Source organism: Thunnus albacares, chromosome 15, assembly GCF_914725855.1.
Source record: "Thunnus albacares chromosome 15, fThuAlb1.1, whole genome shotgun sequence".
In the NCBI taxonomy this organism is placed as follows: Eukaryota; Metazoa; Chordata; class Actinopteri; order Scombriformes; family Scombridae; genus Thunnus; species Thunnus albacares.
Genome location: NC_058120.1, coordinates 23,678,537 through 23,704,033, shown reverse-complemented (window position 1 = coordinate 23,704,033; position 25,497 = coordinate 23,678,537). Strand labels below are relative to the sequence as shown.

General features: G+C 37.0%; 4 gene segments (V, D, J or C); all 4 read right to left on the bottom strand.

The window, feature by feature from the left end:
- Window positions 1-4,700: 4,700 nt before the first annotated feature.
- LOC122998934 lies at window positions 4,701-6,212 on the bottom strand. The segment is given in 2 exon segments: window positions 4,701-5,860; window positions 6,039-6,212. Coding segments are annotated over 2 exon segments (399 nt in total).
- A 4,061-nt stretch (window positions 6,213-10,273) lies between these two features.
- On the bottom strand, window positions 10,274-13,905 carry LOC122998924. The segment is given in 5 exon segments: window positions 10,274-10,620; window positions 10,763-10,869; window positions 10,998-11,015; window positions 11,121-11,462; window positions 13,730-13,905. Coding segments are annotated over 5 exon segments (546 nt in total).
- A 2,887-nt stretch (window positions 13,906-16,792) lies between these two features.
- On the bottom strand, window positions 16,793-17,583 carry LOC122998930. The segment is given in 2 exon segments: window positions 16,793-17,411; window positions 17,499-17,583. Coding segments are annotated over 2 exon segments (450 nt in total).
- Window positions 17,584-18,248: 665 nt separating this feature from the next.
- LOC122998926 lies at window positions 18,249-19,174 on the bottom strand. The segment is given in 2 exon segments: window positions 18,249-18,677; window positions 18,823-19,174. Coding segments are annotated over 2 exon segments (459 nt in total).
- Window positions 19,175-25,497: the final 6,323 nt, after the last annotated feature.

Sequence of the window (25,497 nt, the reverse complement as noted above, 5' to 3'; positions counted from 1 at the left end):
ATTCAGAGATAAAAAAAACTGTGGTGATGAGGTTTTTGTACTGAGAAGCAGTGATATGTAGCACTGTGTAAACTAGCAGCACAGAAGTAAACTGCACTGCTGTTCAGGTTGAGTCCATTAATTGTCAATGTACAGGTCTGGCCTTTACTTGCACTCCCTTCCATTGTCATATCTACACCAGGCTCTGGATTTCCTTTGTTTAAATACACATATCCCAGGAACTGTAGTTGTCCATTTGACCGCTTATACCAGAGGATCTGGTCGTAGCTCTGAATACTGTGTGAACAGCTGATTTTGGCGGTTTCTCCTGTTTTGTTGTACATGTGAGCTGGAGTCTGGTAGACTTGGTCACTGAGAGAGGAACCTGTCGAAAAGGTGTCAACAAAAACAACACACCATATAAGAATAAACACTGATAAATCCAGTAATGTAACATAAATAAAACTAGAAACAGATGCTGTTGAAAACTTGTATGAAATGTCTAAAAAATTTGATACATTACCTGAAACCAGAATAATGTTAAAAGTAATTTGTAGGAAAAGGATGATCATGTTGTCTTTTGTTTGGTAATAATTTTACTGTTGCTATGATTAGCAGTGTATCAGCAGTTCTACTGATTATTTCCAACCTCCTCTTTGCACAAACCTCCCATCTGCAAATAAACATGTAAGTGGGTGGTGTCATAATGTTTCCTCCTCTTGACATTATAACCACCACCATTAAAGATATACTGCCTCCTTATGATAGGAAGGAACACAGGTGCAAAGAGGCTGTGAGCTGTGATACAGAGATGAAAAACTGTGATGGGGAGGTTTTTGTACTGAGAAGCAGTGATATGTAGCACTGTGGAAACTAGCAGCACAGAAGTAAACTGCACTGCTGTTCAGGTTCAGTCCTTCAATTATTAATGTGCAGGTTTGGTCTTTATTTGCATTCCCCTCGATCTTCACACCCATTCCAGTCTCTGGGTTAGCAGCGGTCCCTGACATGTATCCCAGGAACTGTAGTTGTCCGTTTGACTGCTTGTACCAGTTGATCTGGTTGTAGCTCCCAGAACTGTGTGAACAGCTGATTTTAGCAGTTTCTCCTGTTTTGTTGTACATGTGAGCTGGAGTCTGGTAGACTTGGTCACTGAGAGAGGAACCTGTAGAAAAGGCATCAACAAAAACAACACATCATATAAGAAGAAACACTGGTGAATACAGTAATGTCACTAAGTTCAATAAAGCTTAAATAGCAGCACTGTATAATATAAAAGATTTGATGACATTACCTGAAAAGAGAATAATATTTAAAGTAATTTGTAGGAAAAGGATGATCATGTTGTCTTTTGTTTGGTAATAATTTTACTGTTGCTATGATTAGCAGTGTATCAGCAGATATACTGATTATTTCCAACCTCCTCTTAGCACAAACCTTCCATCTGCAAGTAAACATGTAAGTGGGTGGTGTCATAATGTTTCCTCCTCTTGACATTATAACCACCACCATCATCACTACACACCACTGGCTGAGTATAAATGCCCCTTTAAAGATATACTGCCTCCTTATGACAGACTGTTAACTTTCTCATTCCCAAGAAGAAGAACAAATGAACAATTTTCTTTAGTAAATCTTTCTGTGTTAAATTTTGATGTGACTGCAGACTTATATTTTGCAATGTTGTGAGCCCAGATACATCAAGTCTACTTTATTTGTTGTTGTCAAGACAACATATTTGTGATTTAAATTCCACATTTTCCCAAATAGTTAAAAAACACACATTAAGATCTGTGGAGAAACACTGCACCCTCATGGATGTAATAGTAATAACATCAAATCCAGGATCTCATGATGAACCAGCTGGCTGATGTGAGTCGTTCAGTGCGTCTCTGCTTTGTGTTATCAGCAGGTGAATGAGGTGATTGTGTAACTGGTTTCATCAGAGAAGGTTTTTGTCAGAGACAGAGGGTTTGTGCAGCACTGAGCATCACTAGCAGCACAGAAATACACTGCTCTGTCCTCAGATCGACTCAGCTTTGGAATATGAAGAGATGACAGACTTCTACCATCACCACTCACATTATGAGTCTCTTTGAATTTATCTTCAACAGCTGGAGAAGTGAGTCGTGCATAACCAACAAGAGCCATATCACTTTTCCCAGCAGACTGTTTGTACCACTGGATCATATTAAAATTAGTGTTTGAATGGCTGCAGTTTATCAGGATTTCTTCACCAAGATCTTTGATCATGGCTGCTGGAGTTTGATGAACACTGTTCTTTGAGAGTTCTGTGAAAAAAATGTGAAACAAACAACTTTAGTGGAGAGAAAAACCTGTAGTGAACATATTTAGAACCATATGTCATAAGTTAATGTAATATTACCTGTTAAACAGAATGGCAGAGCTGCTAAATGTATGAGGAGTCTGATCATGATCCAAATGCAGATGAAAACAAAACAATAATGTCAAGTTCAAACTGAGCAGAGCTGTCTGGATGTAAAGGAGGAGGAGGAGTCGACATAATGGACGTCACATCTTTTCATCAGTGGATTTATACAGTCTACTGTTGTGTTGGTTAATACAGGAAGAGGTGGCTTTAATGCTGATATCAGCATTTCCTGCTACAAGCTGCAGTTAGATGCAGGTGTGCTCTTCTTCAGTGTAAAGTGATGAGAGAGGGTTTTTGTAGAGGCAAGAAGGTAACTGTGTCACTGTGCCTACTAGCTGCACAGTAATACATGCTACCGTCCTCTGACTCTCTGAGTTTCAGTACATGAAGTTGAGATTTCACTGAACATCTCCAGTCACATTGAAATGTTGTTCGAATTGATCCTCAATGGTTGGGTTAGTACGCACAGTATATCCAATGAGTTTAAGGTTAGAGTTTCCCGTCGACTGCTGATACCACAATATTGTATCGTATCCACTGATTGAATGGTTGCAGTTGATTGTCTCTGAACTGTCAGCACTTCCTAATATTGATGATGGAACTTGAAGGACTTTAGTGCTCAGTGAACAACCTGCATTTAAGAAAGAAAAAATATTAAGAAAACAGAAATGGTTATAAAATATTTATCTTTTAGAAAACAGTTCTAATTTCTACCTACAGGAAAGTGAGAGAAGCAGCAGAGTGATGCTGTTGAGGTTTCTGATCATGATGTCCTCCTCTTTGTCTCCACATTGACTGACAGACTGAACAGATGTTGAGGGACAAACTCAGAGGGGAGGAGACAGAGATTTGGATTATGTGAGCAGGTCTCTGGTTGCTGTGGTGTAAAATCTCAATATATGGAACACTTTCCACGTGACAATTAATTTTATATTGTATTAATTGATCGGCAGACAATCAACTCCTATTCTGATAGTGAAATAATATATCAAGCTAAAACACTGGTTGGATCAAACAAGTAATTGGAAGATGATAACTTTTGGTGGTGGGTATATTTTCACTATTCTGCCATGTATTTTAAATAAATATTGAACTGAATGAATGAATCAATAAATAATGAACATAATACTCAAAACCTAGGTGTACAGGGATGCAATTTATTGTATATTTTCTTGTTATCAAATATTTTGAAATGTAAACATTTGTTGAGCACAGTTGCTTGAAGTTTCTTGTGTTCCCTGTTTCAGTATTTTCATGTCCCTTTTATATCCGAGTTATCTGTCTTCTCGTTTTTTCTTGGTCTTTAAAATACTCTTTATTCCTTTCTCCTCTCTAATCTGATGTTGAAGTGATTTTCATCTTTTTCAGTTTATATGTTCTTACAGTGTTTGTAATGATTGTGAATACAGTAACTCAGTCTTTTGTCTTGTGGTTTCCAGTCTAATAATCGTTCTTCTTTGCTGGAAATTTGGCCTCACTGAAGTCACTTTCATATGTATGTGTGGGATTTGGGGTCATGAAAACGTTTTGCTTCATCCTTTCTCCTGGCTGCTGTCTGTACCAGTACATGTACCAATATGAACTGCCCTTAGTGTGACTGCAGTTTATTGTTGCAGACTGACTCACGTTCCTCCACAGCAGAGGGATCAGTGTGACATCACTCCCATTAATTAGACCTGTGGAGGTAAAAAACAAACAAACAAAAAAAATAGTGTTACAGAACCACCAGTGAGTCCTCTGTATGCAGTCAGAACATAAAATCATCATTATGTCTTTAAAGCTAAAGTGACAGCTTCTCCTTTCAATCCTCGGCCTCATGATGTACAGTACCTACAATACAGAGCAGAGCTGCAGAGAGTTTGATCAGACCAGCTGGGATCATTATTGTGTTCTGATCAAAATGAAAATGAGAGACACTCAGTCTGTGTGATGGAAGGTGTGACGTTACAACAGAGTTTATTTCTGTGTTGTAAGTTACAGGTGGGAGTGTGGCTGTATTGTGAGTTGTTGTGTGTTGTACTTGAGGTCCTCCTACAGTACAGCAGATAAATACAGTTGGTAACAGCTTGCTGAGGTTTTTGTTCAGCTGTCAAGTGCATCTGTATCACTGTGTTGACTCACAGCACAGAAATACAAGCCTTTATCTTCTGGCAGCAGATTCTTCACTGTGAATGTCCCACTAGCAGCATCAGGCTTAGTAGCTGAGAATCTCTCATCTTTGAAGTCTGGTTCAAAGTCATGATCTGTTTTTGCAGTTGTTGTAAAAACAATTTGTTTCATTGCTTCTCCTGGCAGCTGTCTGTACCAGTACATCTGGATATAGGTATCACCCTTGGTGTGGTTGCAGGACATTGTTGCACTTTCATCCTTGTTTTTCCACAGTATGGAGGTCTGGGTGACATCACTCCCAACAACTAGACCTGTGTGTGAAACAGTAAAAGTTACCTCAAGTGAATATTTTAACTCACATACAGTAGAGTATTTTGCAACCGTTGTCATTGTCTGCTCTCATTCCCGAAATAAAAGTATTAGTTGTAATGCAGAGATCATTGTACTCAGTCTGGATGATAATTTAGTGATTCAAACTGTTTGACTCTCAGTTGAATAGTGCCGTATCATGATGAAATGCTCATATCATGTTAGTGTTTTGCAGGTGTCCAAATGTAAATATTCCATCTAATTGTAAATTGTTTGACATGTATAAATAGTTTTACTGATGTAAAGCATAATAGTGGATTGTATTAATTTGTCATGATTGATATTTTTAGTTGTCAGTCAACATTCCTATTTCTATCATGATATTGATTTCAACCATATTTCTCAGCCCCAGATCTCACTGTACTTTACCTTTGTTCCAAAGTAGAAATAGTAAGAAGCTGAGGAGACCATGTTTGATAATGTCCATGTTGTAAAGCACCAAGTCTCATATATACTGTAACTGTCAATGTAATTACAGAGATATAAAGAGTTACAGGTGGGAGTGTCTCTGCAGTGTGATGTTCTGTGAGCTGCTGTATCAAACTCCACATCAAAGTGTAACTGGGAGTGTTTGTGGTGCTCGAGGTCCCCCTACAGTACAGGAGAGAGAGATGTACAGTACAGGAGATAAATTGAGTTGGTAGCAGTTGTTCCAACAGTGCACTGAGGTTTTTGTTCAGCTGTCAAGTGCATCTGTATCACTGTGCTCACTGACAGCACAGAAATACAAGCCTTTATCTTCTGGTTCCAGATTCTTCACTGTGAATGTCCCACTAGCAGCGTTAGGCTTAGTAGCTGAGAATCTCCCATTTTTGAAGTCTGGTTCAAAGTCATCTGTTTTTGCAGTTGTTGTAAAAACTATTAGTTTCATTGCTTCTCCTGGCAGCTGTCTGTACCAGTACATCTGGTAGTAGCTATCGCCCTTGATGTGGTTGCAGGATATTGTTGCATCTTCACCCTGGTCTTTCCACATTATGGGGTTCTGGGTCACATCACTTCCATCAATTAGACCTGTGTGTTCAACAATAAAGGATAAAGGACCATAGTTAGTCTTTTCTTGTTGCATTCTGACATCCTCTGTCATCACTTCAAAATGATATTTAGTTATAATAAAAGCAAAAATATGTAAATAAGTGCATGTTAACTCGTGTTCGTAAACCAATCCACAGTTGATTTTATTGTAAATTACCTATAGTCCACAGCAAGAAGACGGACAATCTGAAGAGGTCTTGTTTGATGATGATAATATCCATGTTTTCTTAGACACAAACTGCCAGAGTCTATTATAGTTAGAGACATGAAGAGCTACAGGTGGGAGTGTCGCTGCGTTGTGATGTGATCCTGAGAGCTGCACTACACACATCTACAGTGCTGTCATTCAGAGTATTGATAGGTGTATAAATGGTAGTCAAGTGCCCTCTACTGTGCATCACTGTGATGTACTTAAACTTTCATTCTGATCAGTTACACTGACAAACAGAGATCACATGTGATGCTGTTATGTTCAGTTATGTGGTGAGTCACAGACGCAGAAGATGGACGATCCAACTGAACAAAATTTACAAAAACAATGATTGATAGTAACTTCATCTTCAATTCATCAGGAAGACACCTCCAATAGACTATTTGATCACCTGATAATCTAATTGTTCCTTTTTCACAACTGCAGACTTGGCGTAGTTATGATTTATGTCTTATGAATTGGTACCAAATTCTTATTCTACTCGTTTGTCTAATTGTGATTCAGACATTGCACTTGAAATGAAGGTTGAGAGGATTGATCATTGATTGTATCATAGCTCTGACTGTATGCTGTGTTGCAGGTTTATCCAGCAGATGGCACCATGATTATCAGCCAGCTGAAGACTCAGCCTCTTCTCAGCAACAGCTGGAGCAGAGACAGCTGCAACTCAGAGTCCAAGGTGAGTTTTAGTCACACCTTTGCCATCATGCTAATCACATGATTAACTTGACATACTTTACATGCTTGCTTGCTAACATGACAAACGTGAACATGTTTAAATCCAGTAGTTAACATACACATCAACATGCTAACAGTCCAATGGTCTCTATACTTAGTTTAGAGATGCAGTTCAGATGAAAAGTGAGCAAAGTCTGACTGAGCTGAGCCTGACAAACTGAATCTGAGCCCCACTATTGGTCACAATGTAGGAAAGTAGTCAAAATGATTTTATTTATTTATACAACAATGTTGACTTGTGGTGTGTAAGTAGCATTACACCTTCATGGGTTCAATTATTTAGCTATCAAATCTGTCTTTTTACTTTATTAGGAGGTTTTAAGAGTTGGACACAGAAAAAGGAAAATGAGATGTCATTAATATCTGTATCACAACATACCATAACAAACACCAGCGTACTGTGTATTCATCATGGTTTCCCAGAGACTTGTAGTGGGAACAAGTTCTGTTCATATTGTAATTTCACAGTTTCCAACAGAGGTCAATTAAGGTCATAGATTCCCTGATGCTCCTTAAATGCTCAGTTTTTCCTTTGCAGCGTTCATGTTCTCTGTGTGTGTTTTACTTCAGATGTATGTTGATAGATAGATGATACATTATCTGCATTTCTGCATATATGAATATTATTAAACTGACCATGTTAGAGGTTCAGTTCCTCCTGGGGACATTCAGAATAAATACAGGACACAGCTTCCCATTCACTTGAATGAGAAAGTGTGTCCAAACATTAGACTGGTACTGTATGTATGAACTGATGGTAACTGATGGTATGATGGTAAAGGGATTTTGGAGAAAACTTGTAAAGTCTGTTAAATGTGATGAAGTTATTACTGGCTGAACCTTCTGAGCCTGTCCTGTTTCCCAGAGAATCATAATGATTTAACTTTCAGGTTATTAAAAGGATTTCACACATAAATCACATGTAATCAATACACTTTTATTGTAGTGTCACATACAGGGAGCTTCTCTTTTTTCAGGGAGCTACTCATTTTGATATAACCTGACATTTTGATAACCTGTGTGTGACTCGATATTCAGTTTGCACCACAAGGGGTCGTTCAACATGACAAATGAAATGTGTCGTTCAGCTGCTTGAAACTGACCATGTGGGTGCAGCTTCTTCCTCGTGTCTAGTTGCTGAAGTGTAGTAACCCAGCACCGACAAATCATTGAAATCTCCTCGATTACATTATATCTGCAGAAGTTTCAGTCTACTGCACCAAACGTTATCTGTCCAGGTATAGTTTAGTGTTTAATATCCATGTTAAACAGAAACCTTCCAGCCTGGTAGAAGCAGCGTTCAGTTTTTATGCACCACACATCTGGAACAAACTCCCCGAAAACTGCAGGTCTGCTGCAACTCTGTTCTTTTAAATCAAGGCTGAAGACTTTTCTGTTTGCTGCTGCCATTTATTAAATCACATTTTGAGGCTTTTGATTAATATCTTTATTTTTTTATTTTCCAATTTGACACTTATGAATTGTATTAAATAAATGTATGTCTTTTTATATTGCCTTGTGTTGCTTTTACAGTCTGTCTTGATGCCTTTTATACTTTATGTGAAGCACTTTGAATTGCCTTGTTGTTGAAATGTGCTATAAAAATAAACGTGCCTTGTTCTGGTATTTTTAGCTTTTTAAGTAAAGTGTTACCAAGTATTTCAACGTAAACTTTGAAATTATTCTCCTGTGTGGCTCATTCAGAATTGCAGGGCTCACACACTGCTTTAACTGGACTTAAATATTACAGAGAAAGAGAGTATGAAGCCTTTTATTTTGTGCTTCCTAACAAAAGGAAGAACAGCAACTTCTTATCATAATTCATTTTAAGGTTGTGGTTAGTGGGAGTAGATATAATTATCTTGCTCACAGATGTCAGACACACCATGTTTCTGTTAGTGTCTCTCAGACATTGTTTCCTGTTTATCTGACTCTAGTGAGCAAAAAACATGTTTTTAAAGGAAACAAATGGTGAAATGAGGAAGAAATCTTCCTTAGTTGGATTCCCACTGGGGTTGCAACTTATACCAGTTTTGATGGAGGAACGTTCAGACAGAAGCGTTTAATAAATCTCCATGATATGCTTTAAATACAGTTATGTATTGTGTCTGACTTAGTTATTCACGTGAGGATGATTTATTTGAGATTACAATCGAACACCCTGTTTTATATTTAGAATGAATTACTGTTGTTTGTTATTTATTACAGGTGTAGTTGTCTTTAGTCTATAATTGCAATACATTTATTTTATATCTCTATACTGCAACAAAAGAAACAAACTTTCATATGCAAATTTCTGCACCAGATCTGAGTAAACATGTGTTGTGTGTTACAACACACTCATGTCCATTCTGTAGCCTCAGTTGACACAGAAATGGCAGCTTTTCCAGCTGTTTGCTCAGAGATGTGCAGGGCGGGGGGTTGGTGCAGAGATGCAGGTGGATTCTGTGAGCCGGAGGTTGTGGTAAAGTAGAAGGTTGCACCTTCGTCATTTCCCAGCACAGAGAACGATCTGCAGGCTGCTCTGTGACCACATCCTCTCCTCTGCTGTCGCTCTCTACTCCTCTGCAGGGTTTCAAGCCCCAGTTTGTCTCCCTCACCAACAACAGCTTTGACCTCCTTCTGTACACAGATGAGAACGTTGATTTCCTGTTGTTATGTGGTAGACTCACACTCTCACATTTACTTTATTACTGTGAGTCTTTAACGTAAAGGAAGATGATCCTTATTCATAAAGATAATATAAACTGTCATACTTAGTTGTGCAAAGTGGAAAAAACTAGATACAACTCAGATGAACTCACTTTAATCAATAATTTATAAAAGAAAGAATATTATAATTCAGATTAGTCGTCTGGATTTAATTCATCACTTAAATGTCACCAGAAAACAACACTTCAGTCACCTTTCAGTTTGCTCATTGGAAAATCTCGTTATGACCCAACTGAAGCAGCTTGTGATGTTTTCTTGAGATAAGGTATTTCAACATGAAATATCTGATTTCTCAGAAAACAGGCAGAAAGGCGAGCAGCTAAAAATACCTCACACTATCTCTGGAAAAAGTGATGTTGAGTGTAAGATGAGATGTGAGAGCAGTGACGGGGGTCAGTATCCAAACTACATATCAGCAACAATTTGGAGCAACTGACAAACTTATCTGTCTAATCCTTTCTTTCTTTCTTTCTTTCTTTCTTTCTTTCTTTCTTTCTTTCTTTCTTTCTTTCTTTCTTTCTTTCTTTCTTTCTTTCTTTCTTTCTTTCTTTCTTTCTTGTAAAAGAACCACAGTGTATGAATAGTGTCTGATATGAAGATGAATCTGGTTTAGATAAACACTATGTAAATAAAGTCTTACTGCCTGAATCTGTCATGAGAATCATTTGTAGGACAAACTATAAAAACTCAGTAGGACACTCAACATTTATTGAATAAATGAAAGCAAAAGCTTTTCAAGATTCTCTGAAATACTTTTATTGAAAAGAAAATGTAGCAAACAAGCAGTTTACAACCACACACTAACACACATTATACAGACGTATTTATAAAAACGTGATGCCAAAGTATTTTTATGCCAGTTATAGCTTTAAGATTGTAACAAAAATATGCCTGAAACTGTTCATCTACTGTGTGCAGAATTACTATTAAGAGCGCGAATGCTTTGTAACACACAACATAGTGGAAATATAAGAAATATAAGTTCAATGTTCTCAATCTTTATTTACAGAAACTAACAGAATCGATCTCTGAGAGTTCACTTGTTCAGGCTGCAGCTCAGCTCTCAGTTGTGCTTTCCCTGCAACAGAAAGAGAAGGACACAATGTCTTAATGTCATGAGCTCTTTTTACTTATTATTCAAATATATGGAGCCAGTTTTTATGTCAAGTACAGGAAACTGAAGCTAATCAAAGCATCTAAGCAACAGAAACAGAACAAACCTGAAGCTTCCACACCAGAAACACAACAAAGGCTCCATAGACGCTGCTCTTGACGATGAAAACACCGTAGGAGAGTTTGGCATTATTTGTGATCTTCAAATATTTGCCTGCAGAATTATTCAAATACTCACATAAGTGACATGATTCAAAGACTAATTATTCAGTTATATGTATATCCTTTTATAGGTAGAATTAATGCATTGAAGTGTACAGAATCAAAAAATAATATATTTACCTCTTGTCATCGTCACCTCTGTAGCTGATAGAAGAATAAACATGGATTAGATGAGTACAGATGACCGTTTACATGTTTTCGTTGCAAAAATTTAATTAATTTCTGAGTTTTACATCAACATACCTTTTTCACCAAGAATTGAATGCCGATAAGATTCGGTTTTTTTTCCATCAAAGAAGTTGACAATGCAGGTGAAATTACTGTCAGGTGTGTACCAATCATTGGCAGAGACCCTCAACCTACTGGTGATTTTGTAGTCATCTCCGTCCCGCAGGGCAGTGTTGTCCGTCGCCACACCCCTGGTGACTTTCTTCCCATCGATCTGCCAGAATACACTGACATGGTCTGGGTAGAATTCAGTGGCCACACAAACTAAGGTCTTCCTCCTGTGCTCGTATTTCTGCTTGCGACATTCTTTTGGCGAAGGTGGAAGCACTTTCACTGTTGGTGCTTTTGCATCTTTTTCTATAAGGACATGAATCATTAGATTAGAGTTGCATTGTCAAAATCCTGGAGATCAACAACAAAACAATGTATAGTTGTAACCTTGAAAATCCCAAATACACCATGATCATTGCAGGTGGCCAAACTCACATTGAGAGTCATTAAGATTTCATTTCAGATAAATGTTATGAAGTTATTCCAGTGATCTTACCAACAACTGTTAGCCTGGTTCCTTCTCCAAAATAAGCAGGATAATTGCCAGAGCACACTGCTGACTTGCATGTAAAAAACTGACACTGACCTACAAGGACTGAATGAACCTCTAACTTCTTTACAGTATGTCTACAGTACAGTCACAATATCACAATTATCACTTACTGATTCATTCACTTTGTATATTTTTTAAAAACTTTTTCCCTACATTTCTTTACCAATTCAAGTAAATATATTTAACTTTGTTTTGAAACTGAGACAGTGTTGGCTGTCATGAATATTATAAACTGCAAAAATGTCACAGTTTAAAGGTTAGAAATAAACTATAAAAGTCAAACTCTGATGCCTGGACCAAACGTAGTGTGAGATTCTTATTCTATAGATTTTATATTTTCTTTGGCACTTTTGACACAGTACAACTGTGTCAAAAGTCACAGAATAAGACATTAAAACAATTACAACAATAATTTTGTGGATTTAGATTAATTGATATGATTTCTATAATTTCCTTACCCAGCACTGTTAGTCTGGTGCCACTGCCAAAGTAAGCAGGCTCGTAGTTGTTCACACTGATACAAGGCTGTAGAAAAACTGCTCAACCTTTCAGCACTGAAAGCTGTAAACTCTTTGTGTTTACTTTCACATAAACTAAAAACCTTCATGTGCAGAAAATCTGCAAATAATACATATTCATACCAAATGAACTCATTACCTAAAAGAATTAAACGTCTGGTTTGAGATCCATTCAAGAGAGATAAAAAACATCACTCAACTTTAACCTGATATAACCAACTGGTTTGCTGTTATATCGTGTAGAATATTACATCAGTATATATTCAATGATAGTTTTGTCTTACCTAAAACAGTGAGTTTAGTTCCAGCTCCAAAGTAAGCTTCTGACTGAGAACTCACAGTATTTCATAGTGCTGATAAGAACTCACTGAGAGTAATAATCTGGGCGTTAAGCCAAATGTTTTATTGCTGCAGTACTTTTACTGGAGAAGATAGACAAGACTTGTTTTACTGACACAAACTAACTCCTGTATCAAGTTCTTTTACAGTATAAATTGTTTTATGCAATTGAATAAAAGGTCTAAAGATATATTTTTTAATACTGACCATTTTTCTTACTTACTTAAAGTAAAAAAGCTGTAAATTATGCTCTGTGAGATTATTTTTGCAGGTTTTCTTACCTATAACAGTGAGTTTAGTTCCAGCTCCAAAGTAAGCCTCGTTGTAGGAGCACAGAGTGTTTCAATAGTAACAAAAACTCTTCCTACTGCTTCTCTTTATCTGTGACACTTTGAGTTTTTTTCCAGCTTTGTCACTGTTTGACATGTTAAGACTTCCACTTTAATCTATTGTAGTTTACAAAACAGGCAAATCATGCCAGACTTATTTGTAACTCATGAACATATATTCATGCTTTTTGTGGCTATTTTATGATTATTAAACCTAGTAATGGCTGTAAACATAGTTTTTATCACTATTACTTTTTTTGGAATCAGCTTTGGAGTAACTTTACATCATAAAAACATCTATCATCAGCAATATTTAATGAACTTTTAAATGATTTCTTACCTAGAACAGTTAGTTTTGTTCCAGCACCAAAGTAAGCCTCTGTAGTACCAGAGTCACAGTGCACTTGATCAGTGCTCAAAACAGCCCAAGATGCTGCTTTTACTTTGCTTCTTTACTTTTTTAGATTTATATTAAATGCAACTTTCTTCTGCAGTAAAACCAAAAGCTTTCACTATAGCCTGTGTTTTTTTACATGATGCAAGCAAAACAGTTTCTCTCAATAATCAGCCTAAGTAAAACATGAATAAATGTCTTACTTCTTTTACATATTTGACTATTTGACTCCTACAGATGGATTCATGGGGAAAAAAATTGACGTCTTACTTACCAAGAATAGTTAGTTTTGTGCCTTGGCCGAAATAAGCTTCGTTCTGACACAGCATTTCAGCTTAACGCCACAAACTACTGAGCTGAACTTGAACTCAGGTGCAGTAAGTTTCTTAAGGAACGACTCAATTACAAAGCTTTTTACATTTGTTCTGATTTCTTCTTACCTAAAACAGTCAGTTTTGTTCCTCCACCGAAGAAAGCTTCACCACCACCAGTGTCACAGTGCATTCAATCAATGCTCAAAACAGCCCAAGATGCTGCTTTGACTTTACTTCTTTACTTTTTGGTTGCCTTTTAGTATTTTTTGTATTAAATATCACTTTTCTTTAAATTCAGAAACCAACATCTGCTGCACTACAGTCTGGATTTTACAGCTTATACACAATTTAAACTGTATCCCTCAACAACCAACATGTAAAACTTCAATATGTTTTATTTGCCTCACAAATGGATTCATAAGAAGAAATTTTGACATCTTACTCACCAAGAACAGTCAGTTTTGTGCCTTGGCCGAAAAAAGCTTCGTACTGACACAGTGTTTCAGCTTAACGTCAAAAACTACTGAGCTGAACTTGAACCATAAAGACTAGATGCAGTAAGTTTCTTAAGGAACGACTCAATTACAAAGCTTTTTACATTTGTTCTGATTTCTTCTTACCTAAAACAGTCAATTTTGTTCCTCCACCGAAGAAAGCTTCATAACCACTAGAGTCACAGTGCACTGGATCAATGCTCAAAACAGCCCAAGATGCTGCTTTGACTTTACTTCTTTACTTTTTGGTTGCCTTTAAGTGTTTATTGTATTAAATATCACTTTTCTTTATATCCAAAATCCAACATCTGCTTCTCTACCGTCTGGTTTTACAGCTTGTACACAATTCTAAACTGTATCCCTCAACAAGCAACATGTAAGACTTCAATATGTTGTATATACTTTACAGATGGATTCATGAGAAGAAATTTTGACGTCTTACTTACCAAGAACAGTCAGTTTTGTGCCTTGGCCGAAATAAGCTTCAGCATTGACACAGTGTTTAAGCTTAACATCAAAAAGCACTGAACTGAACTTGAACTATAAAGTACATTTAGTTTCTTAATGCACCACTCTAATTACAAAGCTTTCTTCAACTTTATCATCCTTCACTTACCTAAAACAGTCAGTTTTGTTCCTTTTCCAAAATACGCTTCGTTGGCATTGTCACAGTGCAGAAATACTGAGCATGAAACTCCTGTCTTTCTCTACCAGAATTATCTTTAGATAGTTTTCACTAATCCTTCTATCAACACTGAGACTCTAAAGCAATGTGACATTTATCAAAACACATTAATAAACTGGAATATTTACCTAAAACTGTCAGTTTGGTTCCTTGGCCGAAGTAAGCAGGATCAGTGTAGGTCACAGTGTTCTAACTTTAGCTCAATAGTTCAGCTTTTTCATGACAACTGATATTTCCTTTAATGTTACACAAACAACTCAACTGTTTTATGTTTGTTTAAGTGAACTGAAGTTGTGAGAGTTCTGACTTACCCAAAACTGTGAGTTTTGTTCCCTTTCCAAAGTAAGCTTCGGTTCCAGTGTCACACTGAATCCCTCCTCAACCAAAAAGTCACAAAACTTTCCATAATCAGCATGTTTAGACACAGTCTAATAATCCACAGGATGAAGAAGGTTCAAACATGCAGGATGAGCTTCATAATGTCCAAAGATGTTTTGTTTTTGTCAAGATGAGTAAAACAAACATTTAAGTCCTGCAAACATGAATTTAAAGCCATTTAAAAAAAAAATTCAGCTTAATTTCCTCATTTAAATTGATTTTACAATACTAAAATGGTCTGACATCCTGCACACCTTCATAATGTTGATGTTTTCTGCTCTACAAAGTATCCAAAGTAGCATGTAGCAGTCTACACAATGGATGTTAATGGGAGGAGGTTTTTGTACGGCGGCTCTATAGGATTGTATCACCGTGGCCCCCTGTCCCCACGGTGAAAAAGCATCACACAAAAACCTGAAGTCTTTTTCGTTGTCTCCTCTTCGCTTCCCCCACCCAGCTTCCCCATATCTCAGCCTCCATCTCTCTCTGTCTGTGAGAGCAGCTGCACAGGTCGGGCTGACTGAAGGCTGAACCAGCTCCAACCTGACTGCTGCTATTTCTGTGACAGCTAAGAAAAGAAGCAAGAAGAATAGAAGGAAAAGAGAAACTGTGTTTGTTTTTAGCTGCTCAGAGGAAGTGACATCTCTCCTGGTCACACCTCTTTATCCCACCCAGCTGTCAGAGAAATGAGAAGGCACATTTACTGAATAACATACAGCGACAGATGTGGCTGATAATATAGGATATGGAGCATAACATTACATTAAAGAAATCAATCTCTTAATTAATTTATTTCAGTGACGATGCAATAATGTTTTGTAATAATTTTATGACTGATATGAGAAAGAGACGAGTCATAATGTTAATTATTATGTCATTAATCAAGATTATCATAAATTCATTATTAAAAATGTTACATCATTTATGACATCATGAGGCACAATGTTTGTCAAACAGTTTGTCATTCCACTGTGTAAGAGTTCATTATATTATTATATTTTATATATCCATTTGAAAAAAGACAGCACCTATCAGTTATTACATTATCAGCATCGGACATCAGTGCGTTCAGTGAACAATCTGTTTCTATAAATAAAAAATAAACATTAAATTAAACGTATTGAATTAATATTAAAAATCATAGAATATTATTATGTCTTATATGTATGAGTAAGTATATAAGTATGAGTTGCATACAGTATAACTGATATATGGCACGCACCTAACACTTATATACTTATATACACTTATAAAATCTTTTATGTCTTTTTATTTCTTCTTAATGAAACTTACTGTGTTGTGAGGCATCATTCACACAATGTCATATCACAGCTGCTCAGGAGAGGTCATTCATTTTTAAGGGAATTTAACCATATACTAATTCTTTACTTTAAAGCCATTTTAATTACACTAAAGATTAGACTGGCTCCTAAACATATATGTAATCCTACATGAGTCCAGTAGAGGTCAGTGTGTGCTAACCTTTTAAACCTGATATGCTTTTAATCCTGTCAGGAAGCACAGAGAGAATTATAATAAAATAACAAAGTAGAGACTTGACTTGATTGTGACACAGATGAGAAAGCACAGAGGACAATAATACTGAATGTGACAAATACTTCAACACCTGGTGCCTTATCTGAATTGATCAGCTCTGTGGTGCTGCTGAAACATGACTTGCGGTGAGTTCTTGTACCTTCACTGAATTAATAGATGTTCATTGTGCTGTTGTTTTTTTCAACATATTTTCTTCTGTAATTAATGGTCCGATCCTTATTTTCATGTCACATTGATGTTAGTTGTCTATCATGTCTCACACTACAACAAAATCCTGACTCTCAGAGTTCAACACATTGGTCCTTGTCACTCATCCCTCCTCTTGTGCTTCTCTTGAGGTTGTTGTTTAGCTGTTGAGGCTTTCTGAACCACTGTGCTATACTGGAGGCACAGTAATACACAGCTGAGTCTCCGGCTTCAGCAGAGTGTATCTCCAGAGAGGATTTAAGCAATGTAGACCGGGTCATGGTGTACTTGGATTTGTTGAAAGGAGCTTCAGTGTCCCATGAATCTTTACCATAAGAATATGTTACCATCTGTATTTTTTCCCCACCGCTGCTTTGTCTGTACCAGTACATGTAGCTATATTGCTCATCATCTTGTTCACACTGCAAAGTAACAGTCTTGTCTCCTTCATGGCTCAATGGATGGATCAAAAATGGAAGCTGATGAATTTTTACACAGAGGGAGAAATCTGGAAAATAACAAAGAAGACAACAAGTAAACAGAAAAACAACTGAAGCAAGAAAATCTTCTTTCAATTGAATTTAAATGTTCTTACTGGAGAAGATAAGAACAGCAACCAAGAAGACGTTCATTTTCACAGTTTTTATACAGATGATAGTACAGAAAACAGAGCAGTCCACTCAGTCCGCCCTCTGTTGTCTTGTGAAGTGAACAGGTGTATCTTCCTTTACTGCTACAATCGAATGTTCTGAAAGAAGCTCGGATCCTCCCCCTCCACTCTGTGTTTCTTTTACCAGGAACTCTTTGCCTACATTCATATTGTTTCATAGATTCATGCGGGTCCCTGTGAGCAGTGTGAAGCTGTTCTTTGAGGACTTGTATAGACCATGTGTAGTAATTGCTGCTTCAATAAGGTCAGATTGTTTGACGTAAAATATAATCTGATTAGTACAACAAACACAAATACCTCCTAAGATTGGTGCATTTTATCAACTCTCTTTAAGCACAAAGCACAGTATGAATCTGGCTGAAAGGAACTTAGTCTGCAACTCTGTCTTTTGTCTCTTTTAATATCACATGTAGTTGACCAAACTCGGATGCATAAAAGAGTACAACAATGCAGTATTTTAGCCATTGTAATAGTGATGAATTATGCATTAATAAAACCCCAATTATACATGAGTTGTATACTATGAAGTGTTATCTGCAAACATTGCTAATAGTTGTTAGATAGTGACCTCTATCAGAGTGGTGGTTGAACTGTGACCAAATACCATCTGATATAAACTACAAGCCCTGTATATGTATGTATATGTACCTTTTGGGGGGGGGGAATTTGTCTTTATTTTGCTATTATTCTACTGTTGCAACTGTGGAGCAGTTGCCAGTTTAGTATGAAACCCAAATGAGCCACAGCTCCTTCCTGCTGTGAGCCATCTGTGACAGACAGACTTGATATTTGTATGACTGTCTGGCCTGTGTGCATCACTGTGACTGGCAGCACAGTAGTAGGTGCTGCTGTCATTGAGAAACAGCTCAGTAATTTTAAGGGAGAAGTTGTTTTTGGATGTATCAATGGACATCTGGAAGCGCCCCACAGTTTGGTCATACTCTTTGATGATGAACTGCAGTTGGGCTCCGTGGTGGTTTTGTCGGTACCAGAACATGGTGTAGCTGCCCATGCTGTCTCCTGGACCCATGCTGCACTCCAACATCACTGTGTCTCCTGGGTGAAACATTTGATCTCCAGACTGAAGAACTACAACACCGAGACCTGCAGGACATGAAAGATGATGTTTCATTGTGTCTCTCCTTGATGTACAGATTGTTGAAGTCACAGAAATATGTGAAGTATCAAGGTACTCGATCATGTAAACATCTGTTAGTACATCGATAATGAGTTACTTCGTAAAACCCACCTGAGTGTAAAAGAAGTGACAGATAAAGGACTGTGACAAACATGTTAGCAATGAGTCTTCTTCCAGCTGAATGATGCAGTCACACATCACTTTATTCAGCACAAAGGAAACATGAGGTCACATGATCACATGATTTGAAGGTAGGACTGACTGTAATTCTCATTCAGTGATTATCAAATGAGAGAGGAGCACATGAAAGATGTGTAAATCTACGTTGAAACTGAGACTAATACTTAAATGATTTTTCAATCAAGAATGAATTTGCAACATGCAATAGACCATCAAAACCATAATTAAATATAATAACTGGATAATGTAATTACATTATACTGATTCATTAACCTGTGATTACCTCATAAGGGATGTAACATAAACATAATACATTACTCTTAGTGCCGAAAAAAGTAGTTGATTACTCTATTAATTGATTAACAGAAAATTAATTGACAATAATTTTGATAATCGATTAAAATAAAGTAATTTATTGAGCAAAGAGGCAGAACCTTATACTAAAAGATTTGCTGCTTTTATTTGTTTTCTATCATTGTAAGTTTATCTTCTATCTTGGAGTTTTGGACAGTTTGTTGGGCATGCAATTTGACGACGTCACCTTGGGCTCTGGGAAATTGTGATGGGCAATTTTTTATTGATTTATTTTTTACTATTCAATAGACAAAAAGATTAATGTATCGAAAATAAATGACGGAGTACTCAACATTGAAAATAATCGTTAGTTGCAGCTCTAATCTTAACTGCTATTACATAGTAAAACCATGAGCCTGAGTAAAGTGAGTTATGACAGGGCAGAGTCATAGATTGAATGATTTAGTAATTAAAAACTGTTGATAGATTAAGCGATAATGAAATTGATTATTTACTATCTTTATTAAAATATGCACTTTGCGCCCTGTGAGCAACTTGTACTGGAATGAATGAGACGTTCATGCTCCCATAATAGACCCTTTTCTCTGAAGACTTTTTTTTACCTGTCAAAGCAGGAAAAGCACAGGTGGAATAAATAACACTAATAATGGCTGCATTACATTTTAGTGCATGCTTACTCACTGACATGGCTTACTGGGACAATTAATGGAATCATCGTTAATGTTATTATTTACACCTGTGCTTACACATGTGAAAATGTCTGCTGTGGAAACAGTCTATTCATTTATTTTGAAAATAACTTGATGTACAAGAATGTTAGCTTTTTAATTCAACCATTTATAATTTTTGGCTTATTCCATAATCATAAAATGATATGGACCAATAGAAAACCAATCTTTACCTTATTTCTAATGATACTTTATTTTTAATCTGTACCCCTTTATTTATTTATGTTTTCCTCTTCTTATGTATTATTTTTTTATTGAATGTAAAAAGCTTCCTGCACAATCCCTTTGCCAAATGTTTTTTTTAACCCATAAGAACCCATGGTGACATAGGTGTCACCAACCCTTTCAGTGTTCTGGAAAATTCCTCATACAGCTTTATCCTTGATTTTAACTCATGAAGTCCCTAAGTGACATCTACTGAACATCCAGGTGCAGTCATGTGACAATGTGTGAATCTGTGTACCCATGACATCAATTCCAGAATGGCAGTGTGCCTCGTCAGCAAATGTGACAGAACTAGCTAATTTTAAAAAGCTTGTTTTTTGTTACTAAAGGTGGGTTTCAACCAATTTAACAATTCTGATGCTTTAATAAGATGTCCTGTATTACATTTAACCTGTTCTGACCACATTTCTTGAACAAATTGATATAAAACAAGTTAGGGAAATATTGTTATTGTTACATTACAGATCTTTGACACTGAAGGCAGAATTTAAAAAAAAAATTCTGAAATGTGTTCCTTGTGGTCCATTTGGTCTGTTTTACATTCCCCATAATTTTCCTTTAAGGAGAAATAGGTCTGGGTTCTTATGAGTTAAAAATTGCTTTATTTTATTTTATCATCCTCACCAACGGTTGTTCCTCATCCTCACCAACGGTTGTTTCTCATCCTCACCAACGGTTATTTCTCATCCTCACCAACAGTAGTTCGCCATCTTCACCAACAGTAGTTCATCATCTTCACCAACGGTTGTCATCCTCACAAACGGTTGTTCCTCATCTTCACCAACGGTTGTTCCTCATCTTCACCAACATTTATTCCTCATCCTCACCAACGGTTGTTCCCCATCCTCACCAACGGTTGTTTCTCATCCTCACCAACGGTTGTTTCTCATCCTCACCAACAGTTGTTTCTCATCCTCACCAACAGTAGTTCGTCATCTTCACCAACGGTTGTTTCTCATCCTCACAAACGGTTGTTCCTCATCTTCACCAACGGTTGTTCCTCATCTTCACCAACATTTATTCCTCATCCTCACCAACGGTTGTTCCTCATCCTCACCAACAGTTGTTCCTCATCCTCACCAACGGTTGGCCAGAAATTGTTCAAAAACGACTTTTCTTGGAGACTTGGTGTTTGTATGCTTTTGTTGGAGCTAACTTTAGCTATCATTTGGCTTAGCAAAGTTATGTGACTGTTGGCTACTTATTTTTGCTCACACAGTTAGATGTCATTGACCCATATTCGAATTGGCATTTATTATGACTAAATTTCTTGTTGTTAATTTCAGTTTGGTTGTTAGGCATGGGTGTGATGCTTTCATGCTTTTGATTTGGTAACATATAAATGCTCGTACTGGAGTATAGTGAGTGTTTTCAATATTCCCCATAGGTTCTTGTTGAAACTGTTTCAGAGAGTTGTTGGTTAAATTTTATGGTCATTTCAGAGGCTGAAGTTTGTAGTGCTGTTGAGCTGTATTGCATTATACTGACAGGTGACACAACAACAGTATATTTCCACACACTGTCACACTCAGGGATAATTTAATCTGCCATGTTAGATCAGAACAAATATAACAGGGTAATTCTATATCTTCTTACTATCTGATGTAGTTTGACAAATACTGTGCAATTCCATGAAATAATATAGTTTGTCATTTCTAAGTTTAAGCAGACTGTATACTGTACATACAGTACTAGTCACTGATACTATGTACAGTATTATATTCCTTTAGTATTTATCATGATATTCTTGTCACAGCCTGAACCAAAACCTTGCATTTACAATACGTGATAACATTCTGAATTGTACATACAGTAGATAGTTTGTCAAGTTCTTTTTGATGTTTAATAGCTCTATATTTAAATTTGCTTATATTTGATTAGTTTGTTTTTTATTTAGCTGTAGGCCTATTTCAGTATTGTACAGTAGTCTTATGTAAATTGTGAAAATGTGTGAACAGATTCTTGGCCAGTAACAGGCAAATACCCCCAGCCTGCCTCTCAGGATCATGAACTTGAAAACAGACAGCAGGGTTTTTAGTGAGGTGGTGACATTAAACCACATCACTGTGTACTGGCAGCATAGAAATACACAGCTGAGTCTGAACGATTCACATTTTGAATGATCAGAGCTCCTGTTTGGATGTCGTCTCTCGTAATCTTGAACCGATTTTGAAACTGCTTCTCATAGTCGGGATCACCGGGAAAGTTGCTGTAACCGATTAAATTCATCAGACCGCTCCCTGTTTGCTGGTACCAGAGCATTACATATAGACCACTATCATTATGATGGCATTTAAATTCCACCCTGGCTGTTTCATTGACTATTCTTGGATGAGATGGATCAAACGTCACAGTCTTAGCTTGATCTGTAGGAAAAACAAATTTAAAAAGTGGTTATAACGAAGCCATAGTACAAAAATTATTCATATAATTATTCAATAATATAATTGTACAAAATTAACAATACGATTAAATTTCTGTTCTTGCAGCTAATTTTATTACATTGAGGCAAGATGAGAAGAAAAATGATGATTGCTGCAGACATCCTCACAGTTTGTGCTGCTGCAGGAGAAACGCAGCTTCCTCCAATGAGAGTCTGTATAAAGAGAGACACTGCCTCTTGTGCAAATGCACACATCTCATTTACAGAATAATGATCAGGGTTTTAGTGAGGGAGTGGCATTAAACACATCACTGTGTATTGGCAACATAGAAATACACAGCCAAGTGTGACAGGTTTGCTCTGTGAACGTTCAGAGTTCCTCTCACTGTGTCTTTTCTTGTTAGCTTCAGTTGTTCTTCAAACTGACCCTCATAGTTTGGGGAGTTTTCATATCCGTACGCTTTGAGGGTCATAGACAGATTGTCTACCAGAGCATTAATAGAAGGCTTGTGTCATCATGACTGCAGTTAATCTGGACCTCATTACTCTCCTTCACTATCTGGGGAAGAGACTGCAGAAATGTAAGTGTTCACCTGACCTGTGGAGAAAGCAGATTTAGATAAAACTGGTACTGATGCAGAGCATGAGGTATTTGTATGTATATTTAACACAATTGTTAAATATAACACATGAAGAGAAAAGCAAATGTGTGCACAGATGAAGACATTGTCAAGCACTGATGTGAGAAAGAGTATTGCCCTGAGAAAAATAAGGCTCAGGGTAAATAGGGAGGGCGTTGTGTCTGTGTTGTTTAATTCATCACCACATTCTCTTGATAAAAGCTGCATGTCACGTGCTGTGTCTCCACCTAGCGGTTGAATCAGGACAGTAATTTGGACAACTGTAGGTGGCCACTTGTCAAGGAGACACAAACATGAGTTGTTTTAAGTGGTGAAACAAATTTTAATTTTAGAGAGCATATTTCTCTCTTCAACATGGTAAATGGACTGTACTTGTATAGCGCCTTTCTAGTCTTCCGACCACTCAAAGCACTTTTATACTATGAATCACATTCACACACATTCATACGCTGAATGGGTACCAACCTGCCCATCAGAGGAAATCTAATCATTCATACACGTTCACACACTGATGACACAGCCATCAGGAGCAATTTGGGGTTAGGTATCTTGCCCAAGGACACATTGACATGTGGACTGGAGGAGCCTGGAATCGAACCGCTGATCTTCCAATTAGTGGACGGCCCACTCTACCTCCTGAGCCACAGCCGCCCCCCAGCCTCCCAACATGTGCAGTAAAAGACACTGATATCATCTCAGCTGTATGTTTTTGTCACAGAACTTAGGTCTGTTACAGCACTGTGTAGACTGGCAGCACACAGATAAACAGCCTCATCTTTCCTCTGAACACCTGTTATTGTCAGAGACCACTGCTTCTCCTTTGTCTCTGCCTGAAAGCCAGATTTGAATTCATCTTCAAAGGTTGAACTGCCAGCTATTATAGCCACTATTAACTTAAAACTTTTTTCTGTCTGTCTGTACCAGTACAGATATTGATAATCAGTGTTATTCTGGTAGCAGTGAATTTCTGCCTGGCCACTGGGAAGACTGGAGATATAGCGGGGCCACTGAGTGATCAGCACAGACTGAGAAACACCTGAAATACAGAAAACAGAAAAGCTGTTACCAACATGATAAACAAATATACACTAAATCACTTTAATATAAGTTAAATCTTTACATGTTTTCCAAATGATTTTAAAACAAGTGTTGTTACGGAGCAACAAAAGATGAAAATGTAGATTAGACACTAGAAATATTTTCTTCATTGTGTCTGTGTGTGTTTTTATCTTTATAGATATTAACTTTACCTGCAGCCCAGAGCATATAAAAAAACAAGGCGGTGATGCCTGGAATCATTCTGACTGGGGAAGAGGAAATGAAATGAATGAAAATACAATGAGCCCCTTGAGATCTGTTGGGAGGAAATGACATCAGATCAGCGTCAGAGTTAAATAGACGAGGACACACAGAAGGAAGTCTACAGGAGTCGTTAGTAGCATACATGATGTCGAGTAGAGCTGCAATGATTTGTTGATTAATCGATTAGTTGATCAACAGAAAATTAACTGCCAACTATTTTGATAAATAAATTAATCTTTACGAGTTGTTCTTTTGAACAGTTGTTTTTTTTGTTGTTGTTTTTTTTTAGAAAAACTGCCTTAAATTCTCTGGTTCCAGCTTATTAAATGTGATGATGTGTTTACTATGATAGTAAACTGAATATTTTTGGGTTGTGGACAAGACATTTTAAGTTACATATTGGGCTTTGGGAAACAGTAATCGCTGTTTCTCACCATTTTCTGACATTTTATAGACAAAACTAAACAAACATTGATTAATTGAGAAAAAAATTGACAGATTAATCAATAATGAAAATAGTCCTTAGTTGCTTGCCTTATGTCAAGTCAATTTTATTTATATAACTTAATATCACAAATCACAAATTTGCCTCAAGGGGCTTTACAATCTTTCCTTTTCTTAAGAGCCTCGATTTGAAGAAAACTCCCCCCAATGCCCTCCTTTTAATTGAGAAGAATTTTAAAAATGTGAGATATGCGCATTTTTGTCTACTGAACAGTTTGTCTCACACATTTGTTTTTGTACCTTTTGTTTGTCTTAGCAGGATGAAAAACTGCAGCATCTGAAATATGCTGCTGCATGAAAACAGATTTATCTGTCTTGCAGTTTAGGTTTGATGCAGGTGCATGTTTGATTTGCTGGCTGCCAGCTTTTTGTAAAGGAACCAGAGGAGTTGAATCACTGTGCTGACTGGCTGCACAGAAGTACTCTGCACTGTCTGTTGGGTTTATGTTGGAGATTACAAGGTGGGCTTTTTTCTTTGAATGGCCTGTTATGTTGAAATGTGCTTCAA